Below are 22,139 nucleotides of genomic sequence, written 5' to 3' on the forward strand. Positions count from 1 at the left end.
CAGGGAGTTTATATGGGGTGATCAGGGGTTTATAAGGGGTTAATAAGTGACGGGGGGGGGGTGTAGTGTGGTGTTTGGTGGGACTGTACTGACCTACCTGAGTCCTCTGGTGGTCGATCCTAACAAAAGGGACCACCAGAGGACCAGGTAGGAGGTATATTAGACGCTGTTATGAAAACAGCGTCTAATATACCTGTTAGGGGTTAAAAAATTCGGATCTCCAGCCTGCCAGCGAGCGATCGCCGCTGGCAGGCTGGAGATCCACTCGCTTACCTTCTGTTCCTGTGAGCGCGCGCGCCTGTGTGCGCGCGTTCACAGGAAATCTCGCGTCTCGCGAGATGACGCGCCGATGCGTCCAGGAGGAATAAATCAACCACCTCCCGGACGCATCGGCGCGTTAGGCGGTCGGGAGGTGGTTAACTCAGGTGAGAATGTTGACGAGCACAAGGCTGGAGATCATTATGTCAGGCTGATTGGGTTAAAATGGCAGATTTGACCTGTTAAAAGGAGGGTGATGCTTGAAATCATTGTTCTTCCATTGTTAACCATGGTGACCTGCAAAGAAACGCGTGCAGCCATCATTGCATGGCATAAAAATGGCTTCACAGGCAAGAATATTGTGGCTACTAAGATTGCACCTCAATCAACAATTTATAGGATCATCAAGGAAACTTCAAGGAAAGAGGTTCAAATATTGTTAAGAAGGCTTCAGGGCATCCAAGAAAGTCCAGCAAGCGCCAGGGTCATCTCCTAAAGAGGATTCAGCTGCGGGATCAGAGTGCCACCAGTGCAGAGCTTGCTCAGGAATGGCAGCAGGCAGGTGTGAGCGCATCTGCACGCACAGTGAGGCGAAGACTTTTGGAAGATGGCCTGGTGTCAAGAAGGGCAGCAAAGAAGCCACTTCTCTCCAAAGAAAACATATGGGACAGATTAATCTTCTACAGAAAATATGGTTAATGGACTGCTGAGGACTGGGGCAAAGTCATATTTTCTGATGAAGCCTCTTTCCTATTATTTGGGGCATCAGGAAAAAGGCTTGTCCAGAGAAGAAAAGTTGAGCACTACCATCAGTCCTGTGTCATGCCAACAGTAAAGCATCCTGAGACCACTGATGTGTGGGGTTGCTTCTCATCCAAGGGAGTGGGCTCACTCACAATTTTGCCCCAAAACACAGCCATGAATAAAGAATGGTACCAAAACACCCTCCAACAGCAACTTCTTCCAACAATCCAACAACAGTTTGGTGAAGAACAATACATTTTCCAGCACGATGGAGCACTGTGCCATAAGGCAAAAGTGATAACTAAGTGGCTTGGGGACCAAAACGTTGACATTTTGGGTCCGTGGCCTGGAAACTCCCCAGATCTTAATCCCATTGAGAACTTGTGGTCAATCCTCAAGAGGCGGGTGGACAAACAAAAACCCACTAATTCTGACAAACTCCAAGAAGTTATTATAAAAGAATGGGTTGCTCTCAGTCAGGAATTGGCCCAGATGTTGATTGAGAGCATGCTCAGTCGAATTGCAGAGGTCCTGAAAAAGAAGGGCCAACACTGCAAATACTGACTCTTTGCATAAATGTCATGTAATTGTCGATAAAAGCCTTTGAAACGTATGAAGTGTGTGTAATTATATTTCACTACATCACAGAAACAACTGAAACAAAGATCTAAAAGCAGTTTAGCAGCAAAAGTTTGTGAAAACTAATATTTGTGTCATTGTGTCATTCGACTGTACAGCGCTGTCCTTTGTAAGCTTCAAGAAGGCAGCGCCGCTCACAGGAGTGCCGGTGCCTTCTCAAAACACCTGATCCATGGGGTTCCTGGGTGTCAGACCCCCACTTATCAGAAACCGATGACCTATCCAGAGGATATCCAGAGTATAGATCATCAGTTAAAAAATCCTGGAAAACCCTTTAACATAGACATTATACAGAAATCAGCTATAAGACAACCATATAAATCAATCACTGATAGAACACATTTCAGATTCCACTGTACAAGCTGTCAGTCTCTTGTAATAAAATACTATAACAGCAATCAGTTTTCTGTATTAGGCTATATTTTTACCTCTATCTATTACCACATATGTATTTTGAGATGTGCGGTGGTCAGCTGAAAGCCATGGTCTTGGTCCCATCTTCCTCGGTGCTTGCATTGCCAAGAACACTGTTGTTTTATAATATGCAAATGAGCCCCTAGGAGTAAGTAGGGCATCTCGTTGCTCCCACAGGTTCCACTTACTGCCTTTCATGATGCACCCCCACTGATAAGACTGACAGGTCAGGCACTGAAAACATATTCAGGACTGGCCTTGAGTGAGAGTGTGTTCGACACATGCTCGGTAACGGGGTGGAGACTGTCGGGCAGATGGGCAATCTCCATTCTTTTCTGTGCAGTTTTCTTGGCAATGTGGGCACCAAGGAAAAAGCGACCAGCATTCAGCTGACCAGCGCAAATCCCAAAGGTCAGAAAGATTTATTTAGACATATGTGGTAACACATGCCCTTTAAACCTTTTTATAAAAAAATATGTGGTGACAGATGCCCTTTGAATGTAAAGGTAAAATGCAGGTGGATAAACTCGTCTTTTTATGTAAAAATGCGGTTTTGTATGTTATTTTTCACATTGTTTTTGTAATATAAACTACAAGATACATATTTAAACAAATAATGCAATTATGCTGTTAAAGGAGTTGTCCAACCTTCAAAAGAATGTAGGAACCAACAGGAAACTGCTTTAAAAAAGAAACAAAACATTCACCTATTGATGAAACCCCATGGATGGGACGTCATATCATCCACTCCACTGGGGAATATAAACAGTGGAGACTGGAGACTCAGCGATGGAATTCTTTTGGAGGTTCGCCAACTCATAAAGAGAACCGTTTTCTAAAATAAATCTGGCAGAATGCCATGGTTCTAGCTTCTCTATCTCTTGGCAAATTATTATCTCAAGGAAAAGCCACTTCTGGACAAATATTTCATGGCAGTGGTTATTGCAAGAGATAAGTAGCATTACATTGGGCCAGTCAAATACATCAGATCGATAAGGCAGTTCCCCCAGGGCAGGCCCTGGCTCATGGGGTTTCCTGGGCATGGGCTGTTCTCTATGTCACCCAAATACCCTAATATGGCATCTTAATGAGACAATCTGTTTTGGGCACTTTCAAGTCATGTTTTTATTTGCAGCAATAAATCCGTTTTGTAGAAAAACTTTATCCATTTAAAAAAAAAAGGTATGCAAATTGTTGTCTATTTTTATGACAGATGCAGTAAAAAGTATCCATTTGCGTTCGTTTGCATAATTTACGAAGTGAAAAAAATTATATATTTTTTCTATTTTCACCTGGAGACAAGGCAAATATAGCAAAAAATTGGATTGTGTGACTTGTGGTTGAATATTCGGCCAATCTTTTTTTGCTGGATGGAATAGTGCAATCATCCACACTTTCCTGTCCAGTAAAGAAAAACCAGATAAGATAAGAACACAAATTGTACAAAATGTATGCACTTTTATCATATGTATTTTCTATAGAAACTTACGTATCAATGAAACACTCTTTATTTTCCTACGATTTCAACTTAAAAATGAATGTTTTATAGAAATAAAATCATGGTGTGAAAGGGAATAAACTAATGAAAATGTCTGTCGCTAAAATATAACTTTTATTAAATGTCCTTAAAATGTGGATAATTCTACTAAAATACAAACATATATAAATACAATCACGTCCTGGATCCCACTAGTTTGTGGTAAGAGTGTGACGTCATAAACTCAAACCTAACCCCAGGACAATGTACCTAACAGGGAACGAGTGGTGTGTCTGGAGATGGGGTAAACATGTACAGCAGCATGCACAATCCTCCAGCACAACGTGGGTTAACCAAGTGAGAGTGCCTAAAAGCAAGGACACTGTCACTCGACCCTAGACTGTTTCCCTTGTTACATCTACTGAATAGAGACTGGCTACAATGTGGTTTGGCTTCCTAATGAGGTGTTAGCCTCTGCAACACTAAAGGCACATAGGCCTATCTGTTCGACGCGTTTCTTCAGCTGCTATTATCACGCAGCTTAGTCATCAGGAGCAAAACTGGAAGCTTAACAATAGACAAACAATAGTGCTGCACGCTCTCATGTTGGGACGGCCGTGAAAGGGGCCTCAAACAATAAAGATGGTTTTAGTAAATTGTACTGTACAGCATGGTGACATTAATCACATTGTATTTTTCTATTAACAGGATTCTGAGAAAATGGAATATCTTAGAAATGCTATTGCGGCCCAAACAAATTACACTATTTTGGTACGTAATAATCACAAAGTACATATTAAATATAAGAAATGCTTCTGGATGCAGCACAATATAGAAACGTGCAATATTATATCATTATTATGACATGTTATATTACCGCAAAGGCCATCTGTCCATGTAAGTAACAAAATATGTGATATGATATTGTCTCCAGCCAAATCCCCCCATGTAGTGCTATTTGTTCAGATTTATGAGAGAATAGATCCAATATGGACCCTTGATATTCTATTCCAAATAGTTTGGGTAAATGCAGGGCATCGTACAGTAAAATATTACTTGTTTTAAGATTCCCATATGACATGGCATTGATAAATGCTACAAAATGTCAGTGTTCTCAAGAATGTTTATACAGAGGCAACATGACATTTAATTTAGCCTATTAACCAATTTCCATTAATGAGGTTGAATGGAACTGAAAGTGACAGACCACAATTCTGTTTGGGGGGCTTAGAGTTCTCAGATTTTATTGCACTTTGTGTATAAAATGAAATTAAATAGCTGAATAAAAAATGCAATCTTACTATAGATGGCAGATTTTTTGCTAGATCTTACTGATTTCAATGTTAGACCGAGTTCACGTCACCATTTATTTTTCTGTTCTTCTGATTTGTCAGAAGAACAGAAACATAAAGAGAAAAGCAATCCTGTATTTTAAGCATCCCATTAGATCTCTGACACAAATGGGTAAAAAGGATGCCAAATCTGCATAAATGAGCACAACAGATGCTTAAAATATCGGAGGCGTTTTTTCGTTATTTTTCTGTTCTTCTCACAAATCCGAAGAACGGATAAATAAACGGTGATGTGAACTCGGCCTAATCTGCCAATAATTTATTGTCTATTCAGTTTGTTGCAGTCTATCCTTCTTTAATACAAGCGCTATGGCTCTCAAGTACAAATGCAGCCGAGAAAAACTTGATGGTTAACGCGTTAAGTAAAGAATAGGAAGAAAATGTCAACTGACTTTTCAATGGATTTCAATGGCTTTTGGCACGAGATAAGTGAGATAACACTGTGCCACTTGTCATCAGAGTCAGTTTTAGCTCGTCTTCATCTGTATACAGTTATTTGGATGACCACTGGCAGAAGATGTAAAATTTCTTGTTAATTACCCAAATCCAAATTACATCGATTAGTGTGTGTAAAAGGATACAATGTATTAACCCCCTTCCTGACCAGCGCTGTACTAGTAAGGCGCTGGCCGGGCCTTTAATTAAAGATGGTGCCCACTCCTGAGTGGAGCGGGCGCCATAGTCATGGGGTGCCTGCTGTTTCATACAGTAGACACCTGCGGCTCATGTCCGCGACCAGAGATAATACAATCATGACCACGGCATCTGAGCACATGCAAGGGTAGGGCCAGTAGCAGGACTGTCACTAGGGATAGTTCACAAACAGGTGAGGTTGCAGACTCAGGATCAATTTCAGTAAAAGTCTTTACTATTATGAGGCACAAAGCTTTATGGATATTACAGGGACATTCAATGCTCAGAATCAAAAACAAACAGGTCATCTAGTCAAAAGTGTAATGTAGCTCTTAGCCTCATCTCTGTCCTCTGAATTAGAGTCCCTTGGTGCTATTCCTCTGGCAACAGCACTAATAGTCCTGCTAGCGTGGTTCACACAAACAATAATATAATTTGCAGAGGTGAAGCTATCCCTCTTTACAGTGGCTCTTACATGCTGAGAGGTTTCTCTCCCACTTCAGCTTCATGGACACAATCTAGTTCCCCACTGAGAGGGCCATCATGTTACATGAAATAGAGTAAAACAGGACAGCCATAACTAAGGCTACTTTCACACTTGTGCTTGATCGGATCCGTTCTGAACGGATCCGATCATATTAATGCAGACGGAGGCTCCGTTCAGTACGGATCCGTCTGCATTAATAACTTAGAAAAATTTCTAAGTGCGAAAGTAGCCTGAGCGGATCCGTTCAGACTTTCAATGTAAAGTCAATGGGGGACGGATCCGCTTGAAGATTGAGCCATATGGTGTCATCTTCAAGCGGATCCGTTCCCATTGACTTACATTGTAAGTCTGGACGGATCCGCACGCCTCCGCACGGCCAGGCGGACAGCTGAACGCTGCAAGCAGCGTTCAGCTGTCCGCCTGGCCGTGCAGAGGCGAGCGGAGCGGAGGCTGAACGCCGCCAGACTGATGCAGTCTGAGCGGATCCGCTCCATTCAGACTGCATCAGGGCTGGACGGAAGCGTTCTGCTCCGCTCGTGAGCTCCTTTAAACGGAGCTCACGAGCGGACAGCAGAACGCTAGTGTGAAAGTAGCCTCAGTTATGCAAGGAACATAATGTAGTGCAATTTAAATGGTACTGTAACATATTGTAGAATATATATATATATCTATATATATATATATATATATATATACACACAGGTGAAACTTGAAAAATTTGACTATTGTGCAAAGTCCATTTATTTCATTAATGCAACTTAAAATTAGAATATTGTAAAAATGTTCAATATTCTAGGTTCACAGTGTTACATTCTAGTCAGCTAATTAATCCATACCCCCTGAGCAAAGGGTACCTGAGATTGTGACATTGGGTTTTTCATAAGCTGTAAGCCATAATCATCCAAATTATAACAAATAAAGGTGTGAAATATCTCGCTTTGCATGTAAGGAGTCTATCTCACATATTAGTTTCACCTTTTAAGTTGTATTACTGAAATAAATTAACTTTGCATGATATTCAAATTTTTCGAGTTTTACCTGTATGTATATATATATATATATATATATATATATATAGTACAGACCAAAAGTTTGGACACAACTTCCCATTCAAAGAGTTTTCTTTATTTTCATGACTATGAAAATTGTAGATTCGCACTGAAGGCATCAAAACTATGAATGAACACATGTGGAATTATATACATAACAAAAAAGTGTGAAACAACTGAAAATATGTCATATTCTAGGTTCTTCAAAGTAGCCACCTTTTGCTTTGATTACTGCTTTGCACACTCTTGGCATTCTCTTGATGTGCTTCAAGAGGTAGTCACCTGAAATGTTCTTCCAACAGTCTTGAAGGAGTTCCCAGAGATGCTTAGCACTTGTTGGCCCTTTTGCCTTCACTCTGCGGTCCAGCTCACCCCAAACCATCTTGATTGGGTTCAGGTCCGGTGACTGTGGAGGCCAGGTCATCTGGCGCAGCACCCCATCACTGTCCTTCATGGTTAAATAGCCCTTACACAGCCTGGAGGTGTGTTTGGGGTCATTGTCCTGTTGAAAAATAAATGATGGTCCAACTAAACGGAAACCGGTTGGAATAGCATGCCGCTGCAAGATGCTGTGGTAGCCATGCTGGTTCAGTATGCCTTCAATTTTGAATAAATCCCAAACAGTGTCACCAGCAAAGCACCCCCACACCATCACACCTCCTCCTCCATGCTTCACGGTGGGAACCAGGCATGTAGAGTCCATCCGTTCACCTTTTCTGCATCGCACAAAGACACGGTGGTTGGAACCAAAGATCTCAATTTTGGACCAAAGCACAGATTTCCACTGGTCTAATGTCCATTCCTTGTGTTCTTTAGCCCAAACAAGTCTCTTCTGCTTGTTGCCTGTCCTTAGCAGTGGTTTCCTAGCAGATATTCTACCATGAAGGCCTGATTCACACAGTCTCCTCTTAACAGTTGTTCTAGAGATATGTCTGCTGCTAGAACTCTGTGTGGCATTGACCTGGTCTCTAATCTGAGCTGCTGTTAACCTACGATTTCTGAGGCTGGTGACTCGGATGAACTTATCCTCCGCAGCAGAGGCGACTCTTGGTCTTCCTTTCCTGGGGCGGTCCGCATGTGAGCCAGTTTCTTTGTAGCACTTGATGGTTTTTGTGACTGCACTTGGGGACACTTTCAAAGTTTTCCCAATTTTTCGGACTGACTGACCTTCATTTCTTAAAGTAATGATGGCCACTCGTTTTTCTTTACTTAGCTGCTTTTTTCTTGCCATAATAAATATAATTCTAACAGTCTATTCAGTAGGACTATCAGCTGTGTATCCACCTGACTTCTCCACAACGCAACTGATGCTCCCAACCCCATTTATAAGGCAAGAAATCCCACTTATTAAACCTGACAGGGCACACCTGTCAAGTGAAAACCATTTCAGGTGACTACCTCTTGAAGCTCATCAAGAGAATGCCAAGAGTGTGCAAAGCAGTAATCAAAACAAAAGGTGGCTACTTTAAGACACTAGAATATGACATATTTTCAGTTGTTTCACACTTTTTTGTTATGTATATAATTCCACGTGTTAATTCATAGTTTTGATGCCTTCAGTGTGAATCTGCAATTTTCATAGTCATGAAAATAAAGAAAACTCTTTGAATGAGAAGGTGTGTCCAAACTTTTGGTCTGTACTGTATATATATATACAGTATATATATTGTGGGGACTTGCTCTGGTAGACAGGATTAGCAGAAGCAGTATAGAGGCAACAACAAGTTCTTTGGATGAAACAGTTCAGTGTTTTATTCACACTTTAGGCAAGTGACAAAACAACCAGTGATATTTAAACAAAAAGGCACCTTGTGGTGTTGGTGGTAATTCACACCATGCGGCAATTCTGCCTCAAAGAGTCCTTGACCATAGCAGCACCAATCTGTTTTCACACCAAACAGGTAGCAAGCCTTCATCCAGACACAAGGCTCCCAGATCCCAACACAGAGACATGGCTTCTGAGCCCAGCTGCCTATTTAAGGACAGCCTGGTGCTGCCAAAATCTGGACCGGCATTTAAAATCCGGTCCGGAATTTAACCTCACCTGGCTGTAAATCAGCCCAGCAGCACATGCTGGGAGGAAAATACCAGTTTTCCCAGACCAAACCTCTCACTGTGTCACATAACCCCCCTTTTTTCAACCCTGAGGGGGTGAACACACGCCAGTGTACCTGGGACAGGGCATCTGCGTTTTCTTTGTTACCGGCCTGCCCTGTGTTCCACCGAAAACGTAAAGTTTTGTAGGGAGAGAAACCATCGGGTGACCCGGGCATTTCTGTCCTTGGCCTGGCTCATCCACTTGAGAGGGGAGTGGTCAGTCAACAGACGGAATTTTCTCCCCAATATAATAGCGGAAAGATTCTAGTGCCCACTTGATAGCCAGGAACTCTCTCTCCTCTATACTATACCGGGTCTCGACTGGGGTGAGCTTACAGCTGAGGAAGACAATGGGATGCTCCTCCCTGTTGACTTCCTGAGACAGTACAGCACAGAGGCCTACTTTGGAGGCATCGGTTTGTACTATAAACTCCCTTTTGAAGTCGCGCGTCAAGAAAACCGGGGACCCGCACAGGGCCGACTTCAAAGCGGAGAAAGCCTCTTCCGCCTGATCAAGAGTCCTGTCAAGGGTGCGGTTAGAGTAGTAAAGTGGGAATAAACCTCATGTAATAGCCCACCATTCCCAGGAATTACTTTATTTGCCTAGTGGTGACAGGTCGGGGCCAATTCCGTATCGCCTCTATTTTGTTCACTTGGGGTTTAATGACTCCGTGCCCAATGACATACCCCAGGTACTTAGTTTCTTCTAACCCTATCGCACATTTTTTCGGGTTAGCTGTTAGGCCGGCTTTCCGAAGGGAGTCCACTACAGCCTGCGCTTTGGGTAGGTGACTTTTCCAGTCAGTACTGTGGATGACAATATCATCCAAGTAAGCTGAAGCGTACTAACGATGTGGACGAAGCACAATGTCTATTAGTTGCTGAAAAGAGGCGGGGGCGCCATACAGCCCCTTAGGCGTGATGAAGGTAGTTTTCTCTTTGGCAGCCTCTGTTAAGGGCACCTGCCAGTTCCCTTACGTGAGGTCCAAAACCGAAAAATACTGGGCTTGTCCTAACCTCTCGATGAGCTCATCCACCTGGGGTTACAAAACCTCAACATCCCGCCCGGCTTGGGTATCAATACTATAGGACTGGCCTACTCACTTTTTGACTCCTCAATGACGTCTAGCTGCAACATTAGCTGCACCTCCATCGATATAGCTTGTCGCCGAGCCTCGGGTACCCGGTATGGTTTTAATCAGACTTTTGCCTGAGGCTCAGTGACAATGTCATGCTGGATTATGAAAGTGCGTCCAGGGAGGTCCGAGAAAACATCCGTGTTTTCCAACTAATGAACTTCCTGGCCTCCTGAGCCTGTTTAGAGGAGAGGCTGTCAGCATTTTCTATTGTGGCAGCCACCTAGCTTGCATCAGACAAAGGGGCCAGTACCTCTTCTCCTAGAAAACCCGGCTGCATGCTGTCTTCTGTACCGGTTTCCTTATCTTTCCACAGTTTGAGTAAATTCACATGGTAAACCTGCTCCGGCTTTCACCACCCTGGCTGATGTACCTTGTAGTTTACATCTCCAATTTTCTCGAGTACCTCATAGGCACTCTGCCACCTAGCCAGGAACTTACTGTCCACGGTCGGCACCAGAACCAAAAGTCAATCACCCGGGTTAAAGATCCGGACCCGAGCCTGCTGATTATAGACCCGACTCTGGGTTCGCTGAGCTGCCTCCATATGCTCCCTAACAAGAGGCAACACTGTCTCTATCCAATCTTGCATCTGGGTAGCGTACTCAGTGACACTTTTATGTAGAGTGGGTTGTTGTTCCCACGCCTCTTTGGCCACGTCCAAGAGACCACGAGGGTATCTGCCATATAGCAGTTCGAAGGGCGAGAACCCTTAGCTATGAGTTTGGCCGAGGTATGTCGCAGTGGCACTGCCTCCGGGTACCGTGTGGCGTAGTCTAGAATGACTAAGATGTGTTGATGCCCTCTGGCGGACTTTGGTACTGGGCTTATGAGGTCCATAGCTATTCTGTCAAACGGTACTTCGATAATCGGGAGAGATACTAGGGGACTACGGAAATGTGGCTGGGGGATAGTTATCTGGTAGGTTGGGCAAAACTTACAAAACTCTTCCACTTCTTTGAATATGCTGGGCCAGTAAAACCGTGTAGAATACGATCCTGAGTTTTCTGCAGCCCCAGGTGACCCCCGAGAATGTGTTGTGGGCTAGATCTAACACAAGCTTATGATAAGCCTTGGGGACCACCAACTGTTCAATAGGGTCACGCTGTAGTTGGTTTACCTGATACAGCATAGCTAGATGATCCACAAAACGAGGAAACACTGACAGGTTGTTGTGGTTCACCATCTACTGTTAACACATTTTCCCAGACGCTGGATAGGGTTGGGTACCAAAGTTGGGTGGTACCAAAATTATCCCCGGAGACATTGAGGTCTGCCAATTCAGGACCCGGTGGCAAGTCCTCCTCGTCTCTCACCATCACACTTAGCGGGGTTGTGTCCCCCTCTTTCACTGAATTGGCGGTCACCCCTACCTCTGGCCCTTCGGTCTCAGGTTCCCCGGGTTCTGGTCTCCCTCCTGAGCCGAGCCGCTCTTCTAAGGTTACCCTTGTCTCATGGGTATCAGTCACTCTCATAGCAGGCCACAGTGCTGAGAAGCCCGGGAAGTCTCTCCCTATTATAAGTTCGTAGCGTAAATTTTGGGCAACTCCCACTTCGTGAGTCCATCTGCCAGCACCTGTGGTTAGAGACACCAGGGTGGTGGGATAGTCTTTTAAGTCTCCATGGATGCACATGACCCTGACTTTCCGGCCAGTATACTCCACTGACCGTACCAGGGGAGCCCTTACTAGGGACACCAGACTCCCTGAGTTCAGCAGAGCCTCCGCTGGAGTGTCTCCTGGCCTGTTTTCCCAGACCCAACCTTTCACCGTGTCACTATATATATATATATATATATATATATATATCTCCCATATTACCTAGGAGGACCACTGACATTTATTCACACATACACTAAAACTAGTATTGTTACTGATGTTTGTGAACAGCTGCTAGTAGAAGTTTGTGTTTTTTTGAGTCTTAAAATTTGTGATTGGCCATTAGACACGAAATGGAAAGAGACTAATTAAATGTGCATCAGCAACACAAGTGATGGCAGTTGGAGTTATAGAAGTATACAGAAAGTGCTTTTAGAGTTATAGGTACCATATTTTCTGCTCTATAAGATTCATCTGACCAAAAGATGCACCTAGGTTTTAGAGGAGAAAAATAAGAAAAAATATTTTTCAACAGATCCAGATAAGACCCCCAATTTTCTTCAGACACCAGATCAGACCCACAATCTTCATCAGACCCCCAAATCAGACCCCCAGTCTGGTCCTAGTGCACATTTACATGCACTACATCCTGTGTTGTCAAGACCCCACGTGGCGCAGAATAGTACTACACTCACAGCTGCCCGCACTTCCTGTGTACTAATAAGCTCTCTTAGTATTCACTTTATAAGACTCACTTTTGAGGGAAAAAGTGCATTTTATAGAGGGAAAAATACTGTACCTTTTGTCTCCGGTGATACTGACCCCCTTGTTCCTTGTTTCTCACATATACACTGTGACTTAAAGGGATTCTCCGGGAATTAAGAAAATAAAATTACTGAAAATACTTAATTAATATTTTATTATAAATATACTTCCAAATATCTTTCACTAGTTATAATAGCTTGTTTTGTCTGGGGCACAACGATCAGGGGAAATAAAATTGCTTCCATCCATCCTATTAGTACACACAAAACCTGTCCTAATTACACAGGAGGGTAGGTTCCTTTACAAAACTGAGCTAAAGAGCTGCCTTATCCTCTTCTCTGATCTGCTTGTCAGAGATTATAATAATACTGTTTAATAGGATATTTAGTTAAATCTCTGTAGGAATAGAGATCATTAGGAGACATGACGTACATAGAGAAGGTGGGGATGTGGCTAATGAGCAGTAGCACTTATATGGTTCACCTAGTGTGCCGTAACGGAAATGTAGCGTCCCTGGCCAAAAGCACTTGTCCATGTGTATGTCGTTAAGTGGACCTTCCGAATAAATGCGTTGGTCAGGGCACGGGTGATGTTACAGGACATTACACACAATTTCTGGTGTAATGCGGGGACGGCACACCGTGAAAAATAACGGGGGACTGAGTAATGAAGGAAGGCCGCCGCCATGAGGCTGAGGAAAGCCTCAGTGTCCACAGGCCTAGATGGTAACATTTCCATGCCTACAAATTTTGAAAGGTGAGCATTTAGTGCTATAGCTTGTGGGTGGGTGGCGGGGTATTGGCGCTTACGATCAAAGGCCTGGGGACATCTGCACGCTGTACTTGGACACAGAAAGGGGTGTGCTAGCAGATGGTGCTTGCGAAGGACCAGCTGCAGGGCAGGGGTCATCCAGGCCTGCGTCTAGGACAGAGGATTGGCCAGCACGTAACACAGGGCAGGAAGAGGAGGTAGTGGTGTGACCCACAGACACTGATTGTGGACCCAGAGGTTAGACCCACCGATTAGGGTGCTGTGATGCCATGTAGCAGATCATGTTGGTGGGGTTGAGGTTGCTACTGTTCCCACCCCTACTCATTTAGCCTCCAGTGTACAGTCTTCCCCCATTATGTTTCTGTGTTTAAGTGTTTATTATGTTTTTAGTTAGTTTATTAATAGGATGTAAAATATGTTATGGTTATTGTTATTTATGAAATGTTATGTTCTTATTTAGGTATAGCACAGTTACAGTTAGCAAATTCCAATTCTTTTATCATCCCAACCTTTCTCAATAAAGTAACAGACTGCGGAAAACCTACCCCTTGTCAAGGGAGATTTGCACAAGGGGGAAAAGTTCAACCTTCTCCCTTTTGCCACCACACAGCCTCTTTGTAATGCAAGGCACCAACAAACAGACCAGTGATGAAAGCAAAAAGGTGTTTATTCACCAGAAACATAAACGTCCAGGACACTTGCTGGTAACAAGGAATAATAACAAATAACCAGGCAAGGAGATTCCAGGAATAGTCCCAACCAGTGCTGAATGATGCTGTGCACTTGGCAGTCGAGTCACTCCAGATCTTGGGTCCGCTGTAAAGGACAAAGTTCCTGGCAGTCTTCAGTCACTAGGAGTTGTGACCTATACCTGGTTGAGGGAAAATAACAGTGGGCACTGATCACCCTGAGAGACCTCCTTTTAAATGCCTGCTGACCAATCCCAGGGTGCCAAGTGTCCACTACCATAGGTGAACAAATTGCCCTGCACCTGAGTACAAGGCCTAAGGCAATCACAAGTCGATGAAGTGCATAAGAAGCGCGTACTCGCGACCGTGTATCCCTTTGCGAACCTGCCCTCGTGCGTACGCACGGACGCATGATTGACTCAGCGCGAGTATGCGAGCGCGTGGACCCAGATGCGGAAACGGAAGTCGCAGGAGACACCAGAGACAACCCTGGCCGCGGCGTCTTGTCACTCGCCTGGCCACTCTGTCCCCGGGACTCCGACGGTCCTCCCCTCCGATGTCCACGCGAATGCATCTCCGCACTGGCTCGCAAAGGGGTCAGCGCTGGTGCATCAGAGACACGCATAACCTGTCCCGCAACTCCACGAGGACCCCTCTTGGTTCCCCTGGAGTGCAAAGCAGGTGAGGATCTTACATTACCCCCCCCCCTCGAGGAGGCGGCTCTGAAGACTCCAAGCAAGCTTTCCCTGGATTATCCCGGTGAAAGGCTGCCACCAACTCATCCGCATGCACCTGGCGAGCAGGTATCCAACATCTCTCCTCTGGACCAAAACCCTTCCAGTCCACCAAGTATTGAAGAGACCTTTGGACAAAACGAGAGTCCAAAATTCTGTTCACTTCGAACTCCGGTACCCCTTGGACCTCCAGCGGGGATGGGGTCTGAATGAAGGGAGCGGAGTCGGCTGCCGATTTGAGAAGTGAAACATGAAAGGTGTTCACTCCTCAGATCGACGGTGGAAGAGCAACCTTGTACGTAACTCGGTTGATCTTTTGTGTCACTGGGTATGGGCCAATGAATCGAGGACCCAACTTGGAAGATGGCTGACGCAGCGGAATGTTCCGGGTGGAGACCCACACCTGATCTCCCACCTTAAACTTTTGCTCTACGGTGCGATGACGATCAGCAAATTTCTTCTGTTGCGCCACCGCACTGCGGAGATTCCGCTGGGCCGACGACCAAATGGGACGTCTATCCTTGAACCACTGATCCACCACCGGTGAGTCAGTGGAGGGTCCGGCCAAAGAAGAGAGTCTTGGATCCCTGCCCCCCACACACCTGAACGGAGACATCTTAGTGGAAGCATGCTCAGAGTTATTATAAGCCACCTCCGCAAAGGGTAGATACGCTGCCCATTCCTCCTGGCAGTCTGACACGAAGCACCGGAGATATTGCTCCAGGGTCTGGTTAGTCCTTTCCGTCTGACCGTTGGTCTCTGGGTGAAAACCAGAAGAAAAAGACAAATTAATACCCAATCGGGAGCAGAAAGAACGCCAGAAGCGGGAGATGAATTGCACTCCTCTGTCTGAAACAATGTCATCCGGCGCTCCGTGTAATCGAAAGACATGATTCAAGAACAGATCTGCCAATTCTCTGGCCGAGGGCAATCCAGGGAGTGGGATAAAATGGGCCATTTTACTAAAACGGTCCACCACTACCCAGATTACCGTACTTCCAGAGGACCTTGGCAAATCTGTGATGAAATCCATGGAAATGTGAGTCCATGGAGCCTGGGGAATAGGCAGTGGGAGTAAAGTCCCAGAAGGGGCAGACCGGGACGGTTTACATCTGGCGCAAACAGTACATGCCTGGATATAGGCCTTAACATCCACGGACATGTTGGGCCACCACACGTGACGTTTAACAAGGGCAAGTGTTTTTTTAACACCCAAATGCCCGGCAGACTTTGAGTCATGCAGCTGTCGGATGACCTCCAATCGAAGGTTAATGGGTACGAACCATCGACCCTCGGGTTTGTCAGGTGGACTCTCTGCCTGTGAGGGCTCAAGAAGAGAGGACAAGTCCTCCATTACTTCTGCGGCCCCCAGGGCAGCAAGAAAACATTTAGTTGGGAGAATGGTTTCTGGCTCAGAGTCCAGGACGGAAGCAGCCTCAGGGAAGCAGCGGGACAGGGCATCTGCCTTCACGTTTTTGGAACCTGGTTTATAAGTGAGGCGGAAATTGAAGCGGGTGAAAAACAATGCCCACCTGGCTTGTCGGGAGTTGAGTCTTTTGGCACTCTCTAGATACTCCAAATTTTTGTGGTCAGTGTAAACCGTGATGGGATGTTCTGCACCCTCTAGCCAATGTCTCCACTCTTGAAAAGCCAATCTTACTCCCAGAAGCTCTCTATTGCCGATATCATAATTACACTCGGCTGGAGAGAGCTTCCGAGAGAAGAAGGCACAGGGATGTAACCTCTCGGGGTCCCCAGAATACTGTGAGAGAACTGCCCCTACACCGACCTCTGAGGCATCGACCTCGAGAACAAAAGGTCTGGAGGTGTCTGGATGAGTAAGAATTGGTGCCGTGCAAAAGGCCTGTTTCAGCGTCTCAAAGGCTCTGACTGCCTCTCTCGTCCACTTAGAAGGATTAGCTCCCTTCTTAGTGAGGTTGGTGAGAGGTACTACTATCGCAGAAAAATTCTTAATAAACTTGCGGTAGAAGTTGGCAAAGCCTAAGAAACGCTGCAACCCCTTAAGATCCTTAGGTTGAGGCCAATCCAAGACAGCAGAAAGTTTGGATGGGTCCATAGCCAATCCCTTTTCTGAGATAATGTACCCCAGGAAAGGCAACTCCTTCACCTCAAACAGACACTTCTCAAGTTTGGCATAGAGGCGGTTCTCCCTCAGCTTCTGGAAAACCTGACACACGTGTCTCCGATGAGAGACCAGATCCGAAGAGTAGATTAGTATGTCATCTAAATAGACAACAACACATCTATCCAAGAAATCTCTGAGAACATCGTTGATGAACTCCTGGAAGACCGCGGGAGCATTACAGAGACCGAAAGGCATCACGAGATACTCGTAATGCCCGTCTCTGGTATTAAATGCGGTCTTCCATTCGTCACCCTCTCTAATGCAAACTAAATTATAAGCACCCCTTAAATCGAGTTTGGTGAAGACTCGGGCCCCTGCCACCTGAGAAAACAGATCATCAATCAGAGGCAGTGGATACCGATTCTTCACCGTAATCCGATTAAGGGCACGATAATCGATGCAAGGTCTCAAGCCTCCATCCTTCTTCTCCACAAAGAAGAATCCAGCTCCAGCAGGGGAAGTGGATGGACGAATGAAATTCTTCTCAAGGTTCTCTTTAATATACTCCCGCTGAGCCTGAACCTCAGGCCCAGTGAGATTATAAAGATGCCCTCGTGGTGGCATGGTGCCTGGCAACAGGTCTATAGGACAATCATATGACCTGTGGGGAGGTAATACATCAGCCCCCTGAGGACTGAACACATCTCGGAAATTATGATACTGCTGTGGTAAAGTACTTAATACTTCCATGGAGGCTAGTGACAGGTCGGGACGAATGCACTTAGTAAGGCATTCCGTACTCCACTGACAGATAAGACCCGAGCGCCAGTCCACTACTGGATTATGGAGCCTTAACCAAGGGAGACCCAAAATCACGGGAGTGGATGGCATGTCAAGGACAAAAAGGCTTAAGGTCTCCCGATGATCAGCCCCCACCGTTACCTGTATTCCCGGAGTAATCCACACTGCACGACCATCTTGAAGAGGGGAACCATCAATCGCGGTCACTGACATGGTGGTTTTCGGCTGGATCAACGGGATGCCAAGTCGATGAACCAAGGTTGAGGCCCTGGATGTGGTCGAGAGGATGAAAACCGAGACGACTGTTCCACTCGCCTCTCACGGATTCGCCTGTCGGCATCGATTGCCTGAGAGATAGCCATTTCCAACGAGAAGGGGGTAGGCAAGGCCAAAAGAAGATCCCGGACCGCATCCGAAAGTCCCAAACGGAAGCGATGGCGTAGGGCTGCGTCGCCCCAGGTGGTGAAAGCTGCCCATCGCCTGAATTCTGCAGCGTATTCTTCAGCTGGGCGGCGGCCTTGTTGAATATGCTCAAGATTGGTCTCTGCGGTGCGAGTACGATCCGGGTCATCGTAAATCACAGCCATAGCCTCGAAGAAGGCATCCACTGACGAAAAAGCTGTATGGTCTTGAAGCAAGTTAAATGCCCAACGTTGGGGGTCTCCACGTAGCAGTGACATTACAATCCCAATTCTCTGCCTGAGAGTGCCAGAAGCCATCGGTTGTAACTGGAAATAAAGGAGACAGGAGTCCCTGAAGTTTAAGAACTCCTGTCGCTCTCCTGTGAAGGGGTCAGGCAGAGGGATCTTAGGTTCTGTTTGATGCCTTGCGATAGTGACGGGTAGTGCTGAGGCTCCCTGGATAAGCTGCTGAACCTCCTCCATCACAGTTGTCAGTTGCTCTTGGATTTGCGCTGCAGCGGCTGCTGGTATATTTGGGCGTCGTTGGAACAGCAGGTTAACGGCTCCCGTTAATTCATTCAGCTGCTGCTGGATCTTGTCCATGGCAACTGTTAGTTGGGCCCACTGTTCTGTAATGCAAGGCACCAACAAACAGACCAGTGATGAAAGCAAAAAGGTGTTTATTCACCAGAAACATAAACGTCCACGACACTTGCTGGTAACAAGGAATAATAACAAAAAACCAGGCAAGGAGATTCCAGGAATAGTCCCAACCAGTGCTGAATGATGCTGTGCACTTGGCAGTCGAGTCACTCCAGATCTTGGGTCCGCTGTAAAGGACAAAGTTCCTGGCAGTCTTCAGTCACTAGGAGTTGTGACCTATACCTGGTTGAGGGAAAATAACAGTGGGCACTGATCACCCTGAGAGACCTCCTTTTAAATGCCTGCTGACCAATCCCAGGGTGCCAAGTGTCCACTACCATAGGTGAACAAATTGCCCTGCACCTGAGTACAAGGCCTAAGGCAATCACAAGTTGATTAACCCATGGCTGGCTCCCTAATCCACTTTGCTCTTGTGAGTCAGTATAATATGCGCCACTGGTCGACGAAGTGCATAAGAAGCGCGTACTCGCGACCGTGTATCCCTTTGCAAACCTGCCCTCGTGCGTACGCACGGACGCATGATTGACTCAGCGCGAGTATGCGAGCGCGTGGACCCAGATGCGGAAACGGAAGTCGCAGGAGACACCAGAGACAACCCTGGCCGCGGCGTCTTGTCACTTGCCTGGCCACTCTGTCCCCGGGACTCCGACGGTCCTCCCCTCCGATGTCCACGCGAACGCATCTCCGCACTGGCTCGCAAAGGGGTCAGCGCTGGTGCATCAGAGACACACATAACCTGTCCCGCAACTCCACGAGGACCCCTCTTGGTTCCCCTGGAGTGCAAAGCAGGTGAGGATCTTACACTCTTCCAGCCTGTTGTGGTGCTGTGGATCCCTCCCCCTCTGTCCTGCTTTCCTCGCTTGGCTTTCCACCTCCCCAGGTTGGGTCAGTGATGTCATCGTCCCCCATCTCCAAATCCACTTCCTCACTCTGGTCATCCTCCTGACTTGTGTTGACCTAACAAGACCCTACTTATTGACAACTGTGTCTCATCCCCATCATCCACCAAGTGAAACACTAATTGCCCCTGACTTTGGAGGCTTAATAGTTTGGGGACCAGTGCATAAGATATCCTCATGTCCCTCTCTTCAGGGAGGGTCAGCTCACCTGCAGGCCCTCACCTACAATTTTTTGGGGGATCAGCTGACATATTATATTATTTTCTATATTTCAGAATTGGAAAGAAACATAATTTGGTTTTCTTCAGTGGTGAATCTTTCACGCATGTGTGTTTTACAGGATTCTGGTTTTTATATAGTGGCAAAAAATGTCAGGCTTTTCTCCTCTCTCCTTTGCAGATGCCTTTTCAGGAGATATTAGACCCTTTCACATTGGGGGCCTAATACAATTGTATTTTTTTTTTCATTGTATGTGCCACTTTCCCTAGATCTTTCTTTGAGGAAAACAATATAATTCCAAGATAGTCAGATAGCAGCTTGTAATTGTGGTACAGTTCCATAATGTAAAGAGGCTTGTAATGACAGAGTCTTTTTCCTGAAAAATTTGGTTTGATACGAATATCTTTACCGCGAATTACGTTAAAAACCGGCTATTACCTAGCTGCTGAGAGCCTTCATAGTGGTGTAGAACACTGTGCCTTGCAGTAACACGCATAGGGAGTCTGTTTTGGTAGTGAAATAATACTTTGAGTCCGTATGACATGCAGATGACAGGCGTTGCTCTTAGAATCACTGCACACTTCACTTATCTGGGCAGTCACAACTGACCAAATAACTCAAGTGTGAACTCAGCCTTTCAGGTCAATGTTAGCGCCAAGAATAAGTGCACCCTTATACACTGTCGCCAGCTGATTCCACATAGATGTTTACAGAACCTGTTTTATTAAACAGGTATACAAGTAGAGCCCTGCGGACAGAGTGGAGAGGGTGTCAGCAGTAAGTTTTTGTTGACATCACTGATTAATTTGCCCTTCCTCTGATCCGTCAGAACAATAACCCACAAAAAAACAGATCCTGTCTGTGGAGCATACGCCTTCACTCGGTCATCATTTGCTCAATAATCCATCAGTATCGCTGATGCCAAAAAAATAAACAAGAGTGGATCTAAAACAGAGATGACACATGAATGGAATATTTGCATGCCTTCTGTGTTTTGTACACACTCCTGCTTTTGACTACCAAATCATAATACAATTCTGATGGGACCATACAGGCCTTACAGGACAGGATCCGTTGTGAGTCTCATTTTTTCTTCCTTCTGACAGATCAGAAGAAAGGTCAAATAAATCATGAAGTCAGCCAGGCCAAAAGGCAAAATAGTGGCCCAGTCATCAAGTGGGGAGGGTGGGAAGAGCATGAGAAGTCCACAGAGTGGACCTATGACATAATGGTAAGGTGTAAGCAGCATGAGGAGACCACAGAGTGGCCCAATGACAGGGTCTGGAGGTGGAAGCAGTATGAGGAGGCCACTGAGTGGCACAATGACGAAGTATGGAGGTGGCAGCAGTATGAGGAGGCCACCGAGTGGTAAAATGACAGAGTCTGGAGGTGGCGGCAGCAGCATCAGGAGGAGGCCACTGAGTGGTACAATGACAGAGTCTGGAGGTGGCAGCAGTATGAGGAGGCCACCGAGTGGCACAATGACAGAGTCTGGAGGAGGCAGCAGTATGATCAGGCCAATGAGTGGCACAATGACAGAGTCTGGAGGTGGCAGCAGTATGGGGAGGCCACAGAGTGACACAATGACAGAGTCTGGAGGTGGCAGCAGCGGCAGCAGCAGCACCAGGAGAAGGCCACCGAGTGACACAATGACAGAGTCTGGAGGTGGCAGTAGCATGATGAGGCCACAGAGTGGCCCAATGACAGGGTCTGGAGGTGGAAGCAGTATGAGGAGGTGGTGGCAGAAGCAGCATCAAAAGGAGGCCACAGAGTGGTACCATGACAGATTCTCGAGGTGGGAGCAGTATGAGGAGGCCACCAAGTGCCACAATGACAGAGTCTGGAGGTGGTGGCAGCATCAGGAGAAGGCCACCGAGTGGCACAATGACAGTCCGGAGGTGGCAGTAGCATGATGAGGCCACAGAGTGGCCCAATGACAGGGTCTGGAGGTGGAAGCAGTATGAGGAGGTGGTGGCAGAAGCAGCATCAAAAGGAGGCCACAGAGTGGTACCATGACAGATTCTCGAGGTGGGAGCAGTATGAGGAGGCCACCGAGTGGCACAATGACAGAGTCTGGAGGAGGCAGCAGTATGATCAGGCCAATGAGTGGCACAATGACAGAGTCTGGAGGTGGCAGCAGTATGGGGAGGCCACAGAGTGACACAATGACAGAGTCTGGAGGTGGCAGGTGGCAGCAGCGGCAGCAGCAGCACCAGGAGAAGGCCAC

At 46.1% G+C, this 22,139-nt stretch overlaps 1 protein-coding gene across 1 annotated transcript in view; it reads left to right on the top strand.

Moving 5' to 3' along the window:
* Positions 1-22,139, top strand: part of CHAT (choline O-acetyltransferase) — a 115,687-nt gene that overhangs the window by 79,672 nt on the left and 13,876 nt on the right. Inside the window, exon 13 of the mRNA XM_044299573.1 lies at positions 4,241-4,303. Within this exon, the coding sequence (XP_044155508.1) occupies positions 4,241-4,303 (63 nt within the window). The remainder of the gene's footprint in view (positions 1-4,240; positions 4,304-22,139) is intronic.

Source organism: Bufo gargarizans, chromosome 6 (genome assembly GCF_014858855.1).
Source record: "Bufo gargarizans isolate SCDJY-AF-19 chromosome 6, ASM1485885v1, whole genome shotgun sequence".
In the NCBI taxonomy this organism is placed as follows: domain Eukaryota; kingdom Metazoa; phylum Chordata; class Amphibia; order Anura; family Bufonidae; genus Bufo; species Bufo gargarizans.